Below are 17,261 nucleotides of genomic sequence, written 5' to 3' on the forward strand. Positions count from 1 at the left end.
AAAGCTTTTCAAATTTGCACCTCAGGCTCCAAATGTTTAATGACACCCTCGCCAGGAATCTAAAAACCGCAAACCGCAACCACAACAATTTCTCCTTTATTGTCACAAAGCTCTCTCTCTCTCTCTCTCTCTCTCTCTCTCACTCACATGGAAAACTTTTCTCTAATCGGGCCGCGCTGTGATCTGAAAGGTGTTAATCTCAGGAACAAGAGCTCAGCCATCACGCAGTTAAACAGTCAGTTGAATTATTGTCCTGACACTGATGTGACGGCTGAGTCACTCGGTCATCACTGAGCTGCTGTCAACCTGCTGGTCTGGCACCGTGTGCTAGTGTTTGCCACAGGGTTGATGCACTCTACATTTTAATGGAACAAACCTCTGAAAGGTTTTGTGTTAACATTCTTGTGGATATTAAAATAAACATATTTAGTGTGCGAGGGCAAAAACTATTTTTCTACTGAACTTGTTAAAGAGCTATTTTTCAAATTGTATGTGATGTTTTATCTGCAAGAAGACAGTGAAGTCAGTGTCAGTGTTGCTGAATAAGGGGATGTACACGTTGCTAAATCTGTTACTAAGCTAAGTGTCACTGGACACAATGAGTTCAGGCTGAACATGAAGCAAATTCACGCCTTGCTTTTTCTCTTTTTTTTCATGCAAACATGAGTATTTTCATGGTCTGTGTTTTTATACACCACAAACAGCTAGCGTACAGGCTAGCTGAAGTTGTTTGTTTTGTTAGCAATGTACACACCAAATGTGTGTGTGCTGTGTAAGTGGACTGACCTCAGGTCTGAAATCCAGTTCTCTTTGTAATTCCTCTGCAGTTTGTTGCCTGCTCTCTGTGTATGTGTGTGTTTTCAGGAAGTGGAGCGCTGTCTGAAATATTTTAAATGTTTGCCTTTAACTTTAACGCCTTAGCAGCGAAGATCCACTGGCACGTGTGGCAGGAAGCTTCCTCGTTAGCGAGGGGTCTGTGCGCAGGCACAGGTGTTACTCGTGATGTTAATGATGCCCTGACACTGAAAAGCAGCTTCATGGAATTCAAGTTTAATTACTTTTTTTACTCCTGTAGTTTTCCTACCGTGACGTGTCAATATGGCGTCAGTGAAAAAGGCGGCACGAGTTCACAAGTTCAGCAAAGCTGCACTTCAGCTTTGTTTGTACCTGTTTCTCAAGGTCGTCTAAAACCGCAGTAAAAACCTAGTAAAAGTCGAGGCTTTCCCACCACTACATCACTTTCTAATTATGTAGTTATTTATTTATTTATTTATTTTTTGGCAGAGTATCACAGAGCTTTTGGACAAATTAAGTAAAAACATATCATCTTTCGGTAAAGGTCAATCCTGTGCTGCCAGCTCTCCCACAATGTCCCATAGAAACTGAATTGGTGGTGGGGGGGTGGGGGTGGGGGGGGCTTAAATCCAGCTGTTTTATCAAAAGGTCCCTGTTTGTCACAGTTCGTTCCCACCTTTATTTCTAATGTGCTTTAATACAGCTTCGTTTCTGCTACAGAAATGATTGAAGTGCTGCCTCTTCAGGGACCAAAGCCACGTAAAAGGCTGTTTCCAATGTTTCCCCTTGCTCAGGTCGATGGCGGTTATATTAAACCAAATAAAAAATTTAAAAAAAAAGTAAAAAATTAAAAAAAAGAATTATCAAATAAAAATATTTTACCACTGCTGCTGTTTCAATGTGCAGATGAAGAGTTTGATTCCAAACGATGGTCCAAGGGCAGGGTGCCGAAAACCCAAAGCTGTCATATAAGCACCTGAGGCTGATTCATAAGGTGTATTAATTAAAGCCAAGTCAAATTGTGTTGTGTATCTATTTAAATTTTTAGCATAATGTGCAATGCTAACAAAAGGTGTTGCTTTAAGGTGATATGTGAATTTGAAAGTTTTCTATGTGCAGCCAAAATAAATGATGCATTTTTAGAAAAAGAAAAATTTACTTCTAATGAAATCGGTTGAAACATCTTTCCCTAAACGAATTTTAATTGTGTCTTTGTTTGTCATTTTCCTGTTATCGTATGAACGTGTCATTTCAGAGTGGGTGTCTTTACGCTGCAGGGCCGGGGGAACTCGATGAAACCTAAAACATACCTGTCATACCTACAGAACCTGGGAAACTGTTGTGCTGTTGTGAACTGACTGTTCTTGTGTGTGATGTTAAAGTGAGCAATAAAAGCCCTTCTCAAGCTTTCATGGATTGTTTGGTCCTTGTGAGTTTCCTTACTGGCTCCTGTGACTGTGACTTCAGACACAGTTGGTTCAGCATTATGTAGATGGATGAGACACATTACGGGATTTAGATAGAAGATAAATAGATATATATAAAAGATAAATCCAAATAGAAATTATACATTTATTTTTTTAGTCTCCATATAAATGAAAACAACAATTTTGCATCAATGTTTAATATATTTTTAACTGATTGTTATTGTTTGAACCTCTTCACACCTGAGTGCAAAAGTGAAGATTTATTTGTGATAACTTGTTTTACCAACACGTTACTGTCTGTTTGCACGTGAATGAGTTTGTTATTTCGAAGGTTCGTCCGCTGTTTTCTTTTTTTCATTAACCTTCATATAACCATGCAAGTAATTAAAAACAAATACTAATTTAGAACGGCAGCCAGCTATCAGTCAGCAGCAGTGAAGCGTGTCTGTGTGAGAAATCCAAAACAGTGTTACCTAATCTTTTCTAACGTCTTCTCGTTATTAAAAAAATAGTACCTGGAGTTGTTTATTGCTGTTTACCAGGGTAACCAACTGTCTCGCTCTGATGCCCTCACGCTAACGTCTTAGGTCCCCCTCCTTTGTGAAAAACAAATTCATAGAGGTTAAAAATCGTTTCCTCTGCACACATTTACCAGAAATGAGAAACTGGCTCTATATTTTTAGTTTTATACACAGTACGTACGTCATGTACGTCTGACGCAACATCCTCTGTCAATAAATCCAGCTGCACTGGCTCTAATCTCAGTCAGGACTCTTCAGATCATACTGTAGCTTCATAGTCGGAAATATAAATTCATTCTTTATTGTGGGGCAAAATATATATTTGAACAAATGTCTCAGTGGATGGAGGACGCCAGCACAGTTAGCGTTAAAAACAAGCAGATTCAGTTTGCATACGTGTTTGCTCAGAGCGAGCTTCAGCAAACCGACAGCCATTCAAGAAGATAAATTAGCTGATGTAACATGAACAGATCAATGATAGCAGAACGGAACAGGCTAACTTCCCCTGAACACGAACAAAAGGTAAAACCAGAGGAGGGAAATGAGACGAATAAGGCGTGTCCTTTTTTTTTTTTTTTTTTTTTTTTTTTTAAACAAATGATTCAAATTGTTCAACTGATGACAAAAGAATTAAAGTAAGGTACAGATATTAAAGCTTTACGGACAAATGTGCCAGCAACATCAAAAAGCTACAAATGGCCATTTTATTTTTGTTGAGTAAAAGCAACGATATCAGCCAATTCTGTCCCGTCTCACTTTGTCTACCGGTCCTGTTGCTGTTTAATTATCATACATGCAAGCATTAATATTGTCAATATTGTACAAGGGAGGAGTCCACGTTTGACAGGATATGTTGCTTGCTATTTTTCCGACAGATTAAAAGACATGTGCTTTGTTTGGGGGGGGAGAGGGAGAGAGAGAGAGAGAGAGAGAGAGAGAGAGAGCTCTAAAAAGCAGGTAGCAGTGTGATTGGCCAACCGCTGCTTGGCAGAGCTTTGGCGAGGCTGAAGCTACAAAGCCCGTCAGCTGGTCTTTCTCCTGATAGAACAAGAGCAGGTGTTCCTGCGGTGGCGGCAGGTTTTTGGGCTTTACAAGGAAAGTGAGGCGTTGACATGGCAACGAGACTAACTGTCCCTCTCCATCGTTGTGTCCGCCCTTCACCCCGCCTCACATGGACTCAAACTCGTCAATGCGCTGCTTGGTGTTACCCTGGCGGATCTGGCGCAGGGTTTTGTACTTGTCTCTTCCCGCCTTGACGTTCTCGGCGTGCAGCATGTCGTTCTGCGTTTTCTTAGTGTCGTCACGGGCCTGGGCCAACTCTGAGCTCAGAGCCTGGACGGGAGAGAGAGGCAGAGAGAAGGGTGATGAGAGCTAGTATAACAAGAACTACATCATCCTCATCCTCTACATTTCAGCGAGGGTCGTCTCAGCATCACATTTCAAATGAAAAACACCATCTCATTTAATTTAATGTAGCAGCTACATTAAACACAGCTTAGTGTAAATCCAATTTTATCATGTAAAAACTTTCATTCAAGCATCCCTGTAAGACAAATAGCAACATTTCTACAAATTTTAACAACGAATTTATAAGAAATTTCACGTTGAAAAGCTCCTGCGGCTGCATACGTTTGGATTTCTAGCAAGTTTTTAAAGTTTGAAATTTTGATTCAGCCTCTGTTTTAAAAAAAAAACTGGAGCAAAAACTGACGATTCTTTAACATTTGTTAAAATCGGAGCAGTGACATCGACGGAATAAATGTGACACTATGAGGAGCAGGATGTCTGAAATCAGTACAACAATAAAAATAATAATACTCTTTGATGTATTTATCGTGATCGTCAAGACTACTTTCCGTTTCAGTCTATTACATGAAACAAAACTCCTCCCGTGTAATTAAAGAAACACCTCAGGGCCTCGTAACGATAATTTATCCTGGAGTGGGAGGAAGTCTCAGTGACCCTCATACCTGAGGCAATACCAAAAAAATAAAACCATTTGTCAAAAGGTGACAGCTTGTCAAGAGCTGACTGTGTTTGTTTTTTGTTCTGGTCCCAACATGCACGAATTCTGAAAAGTATTTCACAGATGAAACCGAGCGTCGTTGTTGTTGTTGTTAGCGAAGAGAGGTCATCAGCACTGAATCATTTCATAAATCAACAGCGTGTCAGTCTTTGTGCAACTGTCACTGCAGCATCAACACACAAGAGTTTGGAGCATCTGCTGTGCATTAAAAACAAATATTTATCATTTGAAATAAACAGAATTTGTTTCTGAACAGATATTCTGTCTTTCCAAACTGAAAATACTTAGAAAAGTGAATAAAGTCGGTGTTACGTGTTGTCCACAAAGGAAAGAAGTGTTTTTGATGTTTGTGAGCAGCAGTCTGCAGCAGCAAAATATTATTTGCATTATTTGATTATTATTTTTCTTTTTATTTATTGTCACTATTTTTATATTTGTACTGTAGAGTTTTATAGTAATTTCACTTTTCTACTTGCTGCAGTGCATCACATGTTAATACTGATGTTTTATTGGTCGTCTCCTCCCTCTTGCACCGCTGCTCTACCTGTAGCTGTTTCTTGACTCGTTCGTTCTTCTGCGCCTCGGTGATGCGTTCCTCCTCGCTGCGGTGGCTGGTGACGCCATCGCTGAGCAGCTCGGCGCTCGCCTCGGCGTTCGTTTCGTCGTGCTCGTCGTGCTCGGGCGCCGGCGGAGACGTCATGGCCGTCTTCAGCTCCTCCCTGGTCTTCTCCAGGTCGTCCTGTGCCGACAGAGCCTGGAGAAAACACATGGAGACTTACAGAGAGAAGCAGCCACCGACAGATGCACACACATAAAGACATAAACACTCGCAGGTTTCTCTCTTTGAACTCTTTTAGACAAGAATAAAATTGAATGAATCTTTTTTTGAATGCATGAAAATTGTGTAATCTTCATTTTCAGTCTGAACACAGAGACACTTTCCTTTTGTAAACCCCATGTATGAAGTACAGTTTCTGTGTGCATGACATTTTCAGGTTTCTATTCTTCACTGCTCCATGTTTCGGTTATTTGTCAGGTAGACAAAACAAATTCACCTTAATGTCTCTTTACAATTTTACACTTCCTATGTTTCCTCTGTCCAGACACAGACATCAGCATATACGTACTGTTTAGTATATGCTAATTAGCCTGGAACTATTTCATGTAATTGTAATGGTCTACTACACTAAAATAATATAAACTAAAAAGAATATGTAAGTTTAAATCTTTTGTTTCCTGCTGCCAGAGGNGTATGCTAATTAGCCTGGAACTATTTCATGTAATTGTAATATGTAAGTTTAAATCTTTTGTTTCCTGCTGCCAGAGGACACTGTTCCAGGTCAGCTACAGTTGACAGGTTCCTCCGGAGGTGAGGTTAACAGACAGTGGAGGAGGATAATGGAAAGTTGCTCATTATTCTGCAGATCAACCAGTTTCTATATTTCTAAAAGCACAGCGTTTGCACAGGATATTATAATCTGTCCAGTTTTATTTGTTTACTCTTCCCTTTTTTCTAACCGACGGGAGTGTCCAGTTTCCTCTGCACTGCAGAGGTGGGTGTGAAGTAACGTTCCTGTTCCATTTTTAATCTGCGGACACCATGACCAGTCAGAGGGAATCACAAGTGCAGTGACACACACACACACACACACAAAAAAAAAACGTGATCCCAAACGGGCTTCCCACACAGGCAAGTTGCCATGTGTCCGATGGAGATCCTGGTTTATTTTGTGTCACTGGTTCAGGGCTGAGGTCAGCTGGGCGCCACATAATGAACTTTTTACATATATTTTTAGTCTTGTTTCATTTATTCATCCAATTAATTGTTTCTTAGATAAAAAGACAAATTTCCATATTTTGTATTCAAAAATAAAAAAGCAGAGAATAATGAGCCCAAACACACAAAAACACGACACACATACAAGAGTAACACTCACTTTGTGTTGCCATTCTGTCGCTTCCTCTTCTTTTTTCCTCTTGGCCTCCTCAAGCAGAGCGATTTTGGCCGTGAACTCCGCTAACTCAGCAGCCTATCGGAAATAAAAACACATGCCGGTAAAAGTGACCAAAATGACCCCAGTGTGATGTCCAAAACCCCAAACTTACAATATCTGCAATTTACAAAAACATGACACAGTCAGAATTAACAACTTCTCATATTTAAGAAGCTGGTAGCTGAAATGATGTCTCTGTGGAAGTCAGGGTTAAAAACAAACTAAATGTATGATTCTCTAAACAAAAGGACTAAATGAATAAATGTGTGGAAGCAGCTTCTGTGGTTGATACGTGAGTGCAGGTACCAGCTGTTCGTGGTTCTTCATCTGGTCGGCGGCCTGTTGAGCCAGCGATGCCTTGGCCTCCTCCGCCGCCTGCCTCTCCCTCTCCAAACGCTCTGCCTCCTCCTTCGCTCGCTTCCTCTCCTGCTCCAGCTCCAGCGCTTTGCGAGTCTGCTCCTCCAGCTCTGCGAGCGCACACGTAAAAAAAAAAAAAGAGAAAAAAGTTGTTATGCACCATCTTTAACCTGTGAGACTGTGTGATCCTAAAGCCACACATTCACACACACAGGAACATCATGTTACTTCAATCAACCCCGGAGTCAGAGGATCGGTTAATGACATTCATAACGATATAAATTGAATTTGATAAACTAATCCCAGTGAATTTGCCAAGATAAAACTGTGAGATGTGCAACTGTAAAATCACATCTTTTTCTATTCTATCTTTTCTTTTTTTTTTGTATATTGGGAGCATTTCCTTACCTACAGTAAACAAAGCTGCTCATACATAAGCAGATAAACGTAGGATAAGTGGGACTTATAATTATTAATTGTGTGGAGGAGTGTGTGTGTGTGCATGTTATACTAAGACCGACCTTCTTGTGCACACCGGCACTACTTAAACCTACTTATCTTATCTTCCATCTCTTTGTAACATCTTCATTTTATGACAAGGCTCACCATGATGAACCAGCAGGATTTATGTGAAGCTGTAAAATTACAACCTGCTGCTGCTGCCTGAGGCTACACCCCCCCCCCCCCCCCCAAAGCTTCCACTTTATGCAAATTCACAGAAATGGGAGATCAGATATCTGGTTTCACACAAGCATCTATCGGACCATGTTTTTTCTAGCCTGACATCAAACGTCGCTGCTGTGCAAGTTATCTCTCGTAAAGCCGGTGAACCAGCTGCCGTCTGTGAACACTAAACACTGAGCTGACAAGGTCAACAGGTGGAGGGAAGACAAGCGAGCAGGGTTATTCAGTTAGGGATTTATAAACTGGTCTTTATGCTCAGTTCTGCATTTTTTTTTTTTTTTTACTTCAATTTCGTTGTAAAAATTTCAGACTTTTGGATTTTTTTGTGAATATTCATGAAACATTCAGTTTTTTTTATACCAATGCAAATACGATATCTGAGTTTCAGTTACAGATTCCAAAACTTTTTTTTGAAACTTTGACAAAATATGAAAATAACTCTGTGTAAAAACTGATTTTTCATTTGACAGAAGAAGCCGAAGTTGTGAAATGTTCAACGTTGCCTAAACACAAGCCGCTGTAGAAGAACATAACACACTAGATTGTTATTTAGAATTATTAAGAATTATCCGATCAAAGAAGAAGTAAAAGAAACTCTGATGTGTTTTAAACAGCCTGTGAAGCCAAAGGCAAATTTTCACGTCTGTGAATAATAAAGAATATTATTATTATTGAACCATGAATCTGGCAAAACATTTAACTTTCAACACTTGACTGTTTTTTTTATACGAGATTCTACTCATTTGAGTTGGTACCAAAATCACTTGGAGGCAATATCACAACTGATTTATGGCCAAAGCTCCAGCTCAAGTTAAACCAGTATGATCCTTCAACCTTTGAGAAAGTCCTCAACACTTACAACAAAATGTTATTTTTCAGTTTGGGAAGATTAAAGAAAACAGAAGGTCTTCTTTGCCTCAGACTTCAGCATCTGACTTTGAGCAGTGTGTGTGTGTGTGTGTGTGTGTAAATGCATTTCTCCTGCATGGCAGGTGAGTGGATGCAGGGTGAGGAGAACGGGTGCGGCGTCGGTCCAGTCGCACCTTTCTGAGCTCTCTGCGTCTGCTCCTCGATCTGCCTCAGCCTCTCCATCAGCTCGTCCTTCTCTCGCTCTATCCGCTCCTTCTCCTTCTCCGCCAGCTCGCGCTTCTTCTTCTCGTTCTCCAGCTGCGCTCTGTCGACACAACACAGGAAGCAACCATCACACCGACTCATCAGCTGATCGTTAGGAGTTATAGTCGACAAGAAATGTATTAAGAAGAAACACTGGTTTTCACTCTGTTGTGTTTTGGACGCTGTGTTTGTGTGAATGTCGTTTGTTTGACGACGTTTTATAGTATAAGTTTTGTGTGCCACTGTGTCGTTGCCTTGGTAATACGCCTCCATTAATTCAGGAGGCCGAGGAAGGAGCACGGGGGGGGGGGGGGGGTGTTCTGCTGATGAGTTCAAATATAATCAGTCTTTCTCCAGAATCACTTACTTCCCCTTTAAATACTTCACAAGTCAATAGGAGGCATACACACCTTATCCACACACAAACAAACAATCAACAAACACACAAGTTTAAAGCAGCAGTTTCCACGGCGACAGCAGCCCACGCCAATGACATTTAAAAACAGACCCCAGATCCTGTTTGTATTCTGCGTGCTGCGTTCACTGCTCTTTGATGTGTTTTTGTTTTTGTGCAGCACAACATCACATCTATAACCAATGCATTAAGCTGATTACAGTGACAGCAGCTCCAGCCCTGTGCATGATGTCTTTTAACGCAGCACTGCCCCCTATTGATCACAAAGCTTTATCAATGATTGTTCACTTCAAACATCAGCTGACGATTGTTCAATCAATCAAAACACCATGGAGGCCAGTGCACGCTGGATATGGGTGTGTTAGGACGAGCACTGACATGTAACCCTACACACAGTCATACGTTTAACATCTTCACTGACTGGAAAATTACTCCATCAAGTGAATTAATTATTCAGTAAATGAAAAATACATATTTATATTTGCTGTAGAATAAGTAAGGGACAAAAAATAAACAACCATTTTAAGCTGCAAAGTAACTGATCTGCTCTGGTTGTGCATACGACCCTTTAATGAAGTAAATTAGATTTTAGCGAATTCTTAAAATTCTTGATTTGCATTGGTGACACTGATTTAATTTATTGGTTGCAGATATTTGATTTTAAAAGTAAGACAGGAAAAACCATCATTTCCAGCAGGAACAGATGACAGGCGGTGTTTCCAGACCAACTTAAAGTCCTGAAAAAGGAAGAGTAGCACGGTCCGTACCTCTCCATCTGTTTGTGGTGCTTTTCCTCTCTGGCCTGGGCCTTCATCTGCTGCACCTCGATGGTGTCGGGCTTCCTCCTCCTCATGTACAGCTCATGGTTTCCCATACACAACGCCAGGATGCGCTTGTTGATCCGCAACCGAGGGGCGTAGAACACAAAATCCTGGAGGAAGCACAGAGGGAGGTTATGAGAGGATTCGTGCACAGAGACGTTTTACCCCTTATCACCAATCACACATCGACTCCAACACTCACTGGAGCTTTCTTGTCGATGGGCTTGATGACAAACTTCTTGTCGTTGAAGGAGATGTTCCTGATCTCGCTCCAGGGGAAGCCGATCTTTGGAGACAACCTGAGCAGGAAGTGAGATTTTTAATTTAACAAGTTAAATTAATGATTTAGTAAACTCTAGGACATGTGCGTTCTTTTAAAGTTTCAAAAATGAAGACTGAAGCCTTTGAGGGGTATTCTTGCTTTCAGGTTGAGCATCAGCTGTGCAGTTCACCACCAAAAGAGGGCGCTGGTGTCAAACCAATGAAATCTATGGACATTGCAGGAGCTGAGGAAGTTTAATGATTGAGACAAGTTTCCCCTTCATAGAATTTTCTAAGACATTTATTCTTCCAAATAAAGTTTGGGTGTTGGGTGTTTGGTGTTTGGTGTCACTGACAGAGGAAACTTCTCTTGTGGTTTCATTTTCTTCCTCTTTCATTTCTGAATTTTCAGTTTTGATTACGTGCTGATCGCATCAAGATAGACCAGCGCTCCTCCGACTTCTGGCCTCATGATCCCATGAAGTGAAGCAACGTCTACTTGTGAGAGCAGCTGCACCAAAGAGGGATTCTTCACAGATTATATATATATAAATGATATATATATGATATATATATATTAAATGATGTGTGTGTGTGTGTGTGTGTGATTTGGTTACTTGTCTTCATGCTCATAGATGTTGAGCCCCAGGGCGTCGACCCCAAGCCACAGCTCTGTGCCCTTCTTGTTTTTGATTTCAAAGTAATTGACGCCGTACATCTCCAGGTCCTGAGCGATCTTTAGATACTCCATCATTGCATCCTCCCTGCACACACACACACACACATATGGATATAAAACAATAGCAAACATACACATCTGAGCATTCAGGTGTCAGTGTCTTAAAAACACAGGGATTCCTCCCCTCACCTGAGCATGCTTCTGTGCTCCTCATGCCAGGTCTGTATTCTGTCCTCCCACTGCTCCTTCGTCAGCTTGTGTTGCTCCAGAACTCTGCAGGACACACACCGAGGAAAGGAAACGAATAAATAATGAAATGAAATAATAATATAATGATACGAATAATAAATACTGTCATACTACATTCTCTTTGTTAGCAAGGAACGACCCCCATCAGGAGCAGACTTAGTCATCTTTAATACATAATGATATAAGAGGGTGGCCACAGCTGAGAGGGACCATTAATCGCAGGGTTGAAGGTTCAGCCCACAGCTCCTCTACACTGTGTGCCTGTGCACACTGTACCTTTGTGGCAGCAGCCGGTCGGAGGCCAGGTAGCCGGGCTTGTGAATGTCTTTGCTGTAATCTCCGTACTTGGCCTGGACAGCGTACGAGGCCAGCAGCACGGCGGTCTCCGGGGGACAGTAGTTCTCATCGTTCAGAATGGCCTCCTTCACCTGCACACACACACACACACACACACACACACACACACACACGATTGAGATGCTCCGTCAACCTTTCCTGGGTAAATAAACCTCAGAGATTATACACAGAGCAGCAGCGAGTCCATCTGCCGGTCTGTCAGTCCAGAGCAAAGCATCCAGAGAACCAGAGGAGGGATCGCCATCAAATTCAGTACAGGCATTAACAGAAAGTCCAGGGGATCCCCTTTATCACTGAAGGAGTTACGGTGCGATTTTCACGGTCGCTATAAACCGCTGTGTGAAGGAGAGGATCCACCGTGGACGGAGAACAGCAGCAGCTAAAGGCAATAGTAAGTAGTAATAGCAGCAGTAGCCCCCCCCCCATTAGCCAGTGACCTCAGCACCAAAATATCTCTGCAGACCAGGTGCACAGTACCTGCAGGAAGAAGAGCTTCTGTGTGATCTCCTGGATCAGCTCCTCAGAAACATCCTCTGGGAAGAACTTTGCTCTGAACTTGAACTGCAGCGGATTCTCCTTCTTCACATCCTGCTGGGTCACCTGGAGAGAAAACACACCCACACACAGTGTTTCAGGCGTTACCCCTCACCCTCCGCCTGCACAGGTCCGTGTGCTCGTATGTAAATATATTAAGTGTGAGTGTAGTCTGTGTGTTGATTTAAAACAAGATTAAAGAAACATCTCTGTAAACAAAATGTGTTCACGGGTTTTAGGCTATTTGGATTGAAGCCTGCAGCAAACAGAATACTAAATTTACTTCTGAGGCTTTCTGGCATGATACAATCTGCAGCCGCAGGAGGACGACTGTTTACTCTTTACAGGCTTTCATGACTCTATTAATGTCGTGTTTTCAACTTGTTTAATGATTAATAATTAAAAACAAAATAAAGATATATAAAAAAAAAGGTGACAGATGTTTTTTGGACAGATGTGGTTGTGTTCAGGAGTCTCTCACCTTCTTGTTGAGTTTGAGCCACGTCACGTAGCCTTTGCTGTCTGTGTACTGCAGGCCGAAGAACCACACCTCCCTTAAACCCACCGTCTTCACCACCTGGGATCAAACCAATAACTCACGGTTTACAGGATGGAAAAGTCCCTGACACCTGCAACTGGATGCTGCTGCAAAACTGTCAATCTCTGGATAAGCAATCAGTCTATACAATGAAGTGGAAGGAGAAATTTCTGATGGGCTTTGTCAGACAAAAAACTGGGAAAACTATTTCTTTTATTGACCTGGCTTTGTGTGCAGGAAACTGCCAGGTAAATGTCGTCCTCTATTCACTTCCTTTGAGTCTTTTCCCTTCACTTCTAACTGTGTCTTCCCTCCCTCCTCCCTCAGACACGCTCACATGCTTTGTCATCTACAAACCATCGTTTTTACACAGAGAGAGAGAGAGAGAGAGAGAGAGAGAGAGAGAGAGAGAGAGAGAGAGAGAGAGAGAGAGAGAGAGAGAGAGAAGCCCCTGAGGGGATGCTTACTCTGACTCTAATGTGATTTACACAGTCAATAAGACAGCACTCACTGCCACATAATTAACTCTCACACACACACACACAGAGAGAAAGACATGCTCACATCATGAACTCATCAAGTATCAAACAATCACAGACAGAATCAAATGCAAAAAAAATAAAACACTCATCCCTGAAACAGCCATCCAAAATATGCTGTACAGTCACATTTCAGTCACATTTCTAAAACACACACACACACACACACACACACACATACATACATACATACTGTACATACACACACGTACACACACACACAGGCCTCCAGGGGGGCAGGGAATGCGGTATGCAGAGACAGCTATGCGGATGCTGAGAGCTCAGCATGCAGATTTAGAAGTGAAGCCTCAGAATGTGAGTAAACAGTTTGGGAACTTCGGCATGAGAGAGAGAGAGAGAGAGAGAGAGAGAGAGAGGGAATAACAAGAGGAAAGGTAAGATAAGGAAACACAAAAGGGGGGAAAAATGTAAGATGCAGATTGCACGGCTGAACAGGACTCGTCACTTTCATAAGAGATGAAAACACTTTATAAAAGTGTGTGTGATAATGCTCCATCAAAGAGTTTCTGTTCAGAGGCAGGCTTACATGTTAGTTTGATTAAAATCTTTCCTCTCTCACTAAGGCCTTCTATCACTCTGTGTGTGTGTGTGTGTGTGTGTGTGTGTGTGTGTGTGTGTGTGTGTGTGTGTGAGAGATTAGGGGTGTTTATATTTAGCTCGGGAGCCTCTTCATCAATGGATCCTTCTCTTCATTCATGTGAATCTGCCCCATTTAAAATTAAAACAGCTTTTCGGGCGGCGACTGAAGGCCTCTTCTTTGCACCACACATCATTATCACAGAGCTCGCCATTCACTGCTGGACACGTGACTTCCTGTATGTAACCTCCGCACAGTGCAGAGCATGTGCATATTTAAGTCATATTGTGTGTGTCCCATTTCACCATCTTCCGAAGTTCTCCTCTTCCAAAGCCTCGTTCAATCAGTGCAGCGTAGAGATGCAGCGCTCCTCCTCCTCGTCAACTCACGACCTGCGAACAACACTCGACGTTCTTCCTTCAAGATGTCACACCGCTTCAATCGGATCATGTGCTTTCCTTTCATGCTGGCAGTCTCCTTTTCAAAGAGGGCGTATCTGTTTTATCTGCATCTATATTTAGCTCATGATGGACATATGAAACTTCACAGTGTCATCCATCACTGACGTCTATCGTTACTTCTACACCTGTTTGCTCACTCACTTTTCCCCTCCTCTCTCCTCTCCATTCTCCTCTGGTGGTCAGAGGGCTCCTCAGGTCTAGGACTGCAGCTGATGATCATTGATGATCATTTTCTCTATTAATTAATCTATTGATTCTTTATGCCTCTGACCGGCGAGAGTCAGGGCCGGAGTCATCATGTGTTTGGGTTTTCCGTCCGTCTCTCGTGAACGCGATATCTCAGTAACACCTTCAGGGAACAACTTCAAATTCGGCATAAACATTCATTTTGGAGTCAAGGATGAACTGATTAGATTTTGAAATTGAAAGGTCAAAGGTCATGGTCATGGTGACCTAAAAAAAAGAAGAGGTGACGTCTTCTGATCGGTTGTTTTGTCCAAACAAAAAAGTTCTAAAACAGAAAAACAAAGCAGAAGTTTGGACCTCTGAATGTTTTTACTTGATTAATGACTTTAACTACTTTGGAAATTGCTGAATCCATGTTCAAGCCTCTCTACTCAAGTCTCAGCGGGAAAATCTACAACAAAATGAACAATTATACACATGTATTAGACGGAAAAGCGATAAATGATGAAAACAGACACACACACATAAACACACTAATACCAACATAAACTGCATGAGTGTAAATATACAGATTCACTTGTACTACGCTCACACACATGTACTATACAGCAGCAGGAGTGAGTGTGTGTGTGCGTGTGTGTGTGTGTGTGTGAGTGCACATCACTGGACATATGACAGCTTGTTGCTATGACGATGCATGGCCACAGCAAGCTGAAACATTCAGATCTGGTGAGTCAGCTGCATGTGTACGTGTGTGTGTGTGTGTGTGTGTGTGTGTGTGTGTGAGTCTGGTAGATAGAGAGGAGATAGGAACGAGAGTGGCAGAGAAAGATGGAGGTAAAAGGCTGGAGTGTGCTTCTCTCTGGTACGGAGGGTTATTAGAGGCAAAACTACTGAATGTTATCCTGCTAAATAAACTCAGACAAGCTTCCTGTTGTCTGTGTGTTGGTGTTTGAACTGGACTCACTGGGAGCTGTGGTCTCGAACCCAGTCTGCGTCTCTGCTCCTCCTGAATGAACAAGTATTTGAAACAATCTGGATTTTTCTTTCTTTTTTTTATTTCTTCTCTCGGAGCTTTTCAGCCAGACCTTTATGTTTTTTGTTTTAACTTTGTTATTCACATCCAAACGAGTCCGCAGCAGCCCACCGCTGGTTGGTGTGTGGGCGGAGCTGCGGGGTCGAACAGAATGTACTTAGATAGAGTGGGAGACAGATGTGAGAGAGATGACGGCCTCATAGAACCAGAGTGGGCCACGTCTCGCTCTCGCTCTCTCTCTGTGTTTTATTTTTTTTGCACAGTGAGCGAATATGTGTCGCGGCCCATCGGGAAAAGTCCCAGCTCTGCAGGTGGCCACTCCGTCATTGCCTCAGCTCAGTGCACTACTGGCTTTATTCTACTCTCACTACGTTTCACTTTTCTTTACATTAACATCTGTCAGAAGGTGATGGAAGTTCCTACGAACACAACAGCTCTCAGGAGAGAGAGAGAGAGAGAGAGTTGGAGCTGAGAGAGAAAAGCCTGAAGGTCAGGACATGGCCTCGGTGCCTGAGCCTGTTTGTGTGAGTGAGAGTGAAAATAATAGTGTCTTTACAAGAGAAACAGAAAGCAAGCAACAGGTGTGCCCCCCCCCCCCCCCCCCCCTCTCTCTCTCTGTGTGTGTGTGTGTGTGTGTGTGTGTGTGCTGATGGGAAAGCAGAAGTTGACTCAGCATAAGAGGATCCGACCTGGGCCTTATTCCAGTACCATAGTGTCACACACACACGCACAGCTACATGCTAAAGTGGTTTGGTAGGTTACTGAAACTACGCTCTCATTAGACTTTCTTAACTCCGTCAATAATCAACATCTCACAGTCTGAGGTTTATCAGTCAGCTGCCTGATGAGATCATCAGACACGTCACTGTCAGCAATAACGACATGTTTAAAAAACCGTATCACCAAGAGTCTTCACCGCACGGAGCTGTGGGCATCAAGAGAAACAAATATTCCAACTGATAAATAAAATGACCACAGCAGCACAGACGCACTGCGGTGAAGCAGTCGGGTCTTGAACAATGTCCCACGACGGTTCTGAGAAAGATTTTACTGATGCAGCTGAATAAGACAAAGATTGGACAAAAGCAAGATGAAAAATACACAAAACTACGACGTGAACACGTGGATTCGACTGAACGAGAGAGATATACGAGGTTTCACCTGGAACAGACTGAGCGCTCTTCTTTTATGTGGCAACACTTCATTATTTATTCTGATAAGACAGGTGTGAAGACAGGTGTGAAGACAGGTGTGAAGACAGGTGTGTTCTGTAATTTGATCTCACAGTATAAAGCAGGAGGTGAACAAAAAAAATCTTCTCTTTCATTCTGTCTTTCTCCCTCCAAGTCACCACGACCCCAACAAACCTTTACAGCCTGACATGAAACAACACTGAAAGCTGCCTTTTACTTTCCCAGTCTGCACACACACACACACACACACACACACACACGCACGCACGCACGCACACACACACACACACACACACACACACACGCACGCACAACACTTAGATCCACTGTCTCCTAAAAGCTCCAAGACAAAGAGACAAAGACACAAAGAGAGCTTTGTGTGTCATCTCCGTACAGAACCAGTACCAACCCAAACCAAGCCAAGCACCCACTGGCACACACACACACACACACACACACACACACACACACACACAC

The 17,261-nt window shown here is 42.4% G+C and overlaps 1 protein-coding gene across 1 annotated transcript in view; it reads right to left on the bottom strand.

Moving 5' to 3' along the window:
• Positions 1–3,328: 3,328 nt before the first annotated feature.
• LOC111218761 (radixin) overlaps positions 3,329–17,261 on the bottom strand; it is a 36,981-nt gene continuing 23,048 nt past the window's right edge. Inside the window, exons 4-15 of the mRNA XM_022741211.1 lie at positions 12,715–12,810; positions 12,177–12,299; positions 11,619–11,770; positions 11,283–11,366; positions 11,032–11,178; positions 10,356–10,452; positions 10,100–10,263; positions 8,848–8,978; positions 7,070–7,230; positions 6,707–6,799; positions 5,314–5,523; positions 3,329–4,075 (exon numbers count right to left, since the gene is read on the bottom strand). Coding sequence (XP_022596932.1) covers positions 3,911–4,075; positions 5,314–5,523; positions 6,707–6,799; positions 7,070–7,230; positions 8,848–8,978; positions 10,100–10,263; positions 10,356–10,452; positions 11,032–11,178; positions 11,283–11,366; positions 11,619–11,770; positions 12,177–12,299; positions 12,715–12,810 — 1,623 coding nt within the window. The 3' untranslated portion in view covers positions 3,329–3,910. The remainder of the gene's footprint in view (positions 4,076–5,313; positions 5,524–6,706; positions 6,800–7,069; positions 7,231–8,847; positions 8,979–10,099; positions 10,264–10,355; positions 10,453–11,031; positions 11,179–11,282; positions 11,367–11,618; positions 11,771–12,176; positions 12,300–12,714; positions 12,811–17,261) is intronic.

The sequence above is a fragment of the Seriola dumerili genome, unplaced genomic scaffold, assembly GCF_002260705.1.
Source record: "Seriola dumerili isolate Sdu_G_001 unplaced genomic scaffold, Sdu_1.0 BDQW01000052.1, whole genome shotgun sequence".
In the NCBI taxonomy this organism is placed as follows: domain Eukaryota; kingdom Metazoa; phylum Chordata; class Actinopteri; order Carangiformes; family Carangidae; genus Seriola; species Seriola dumerili.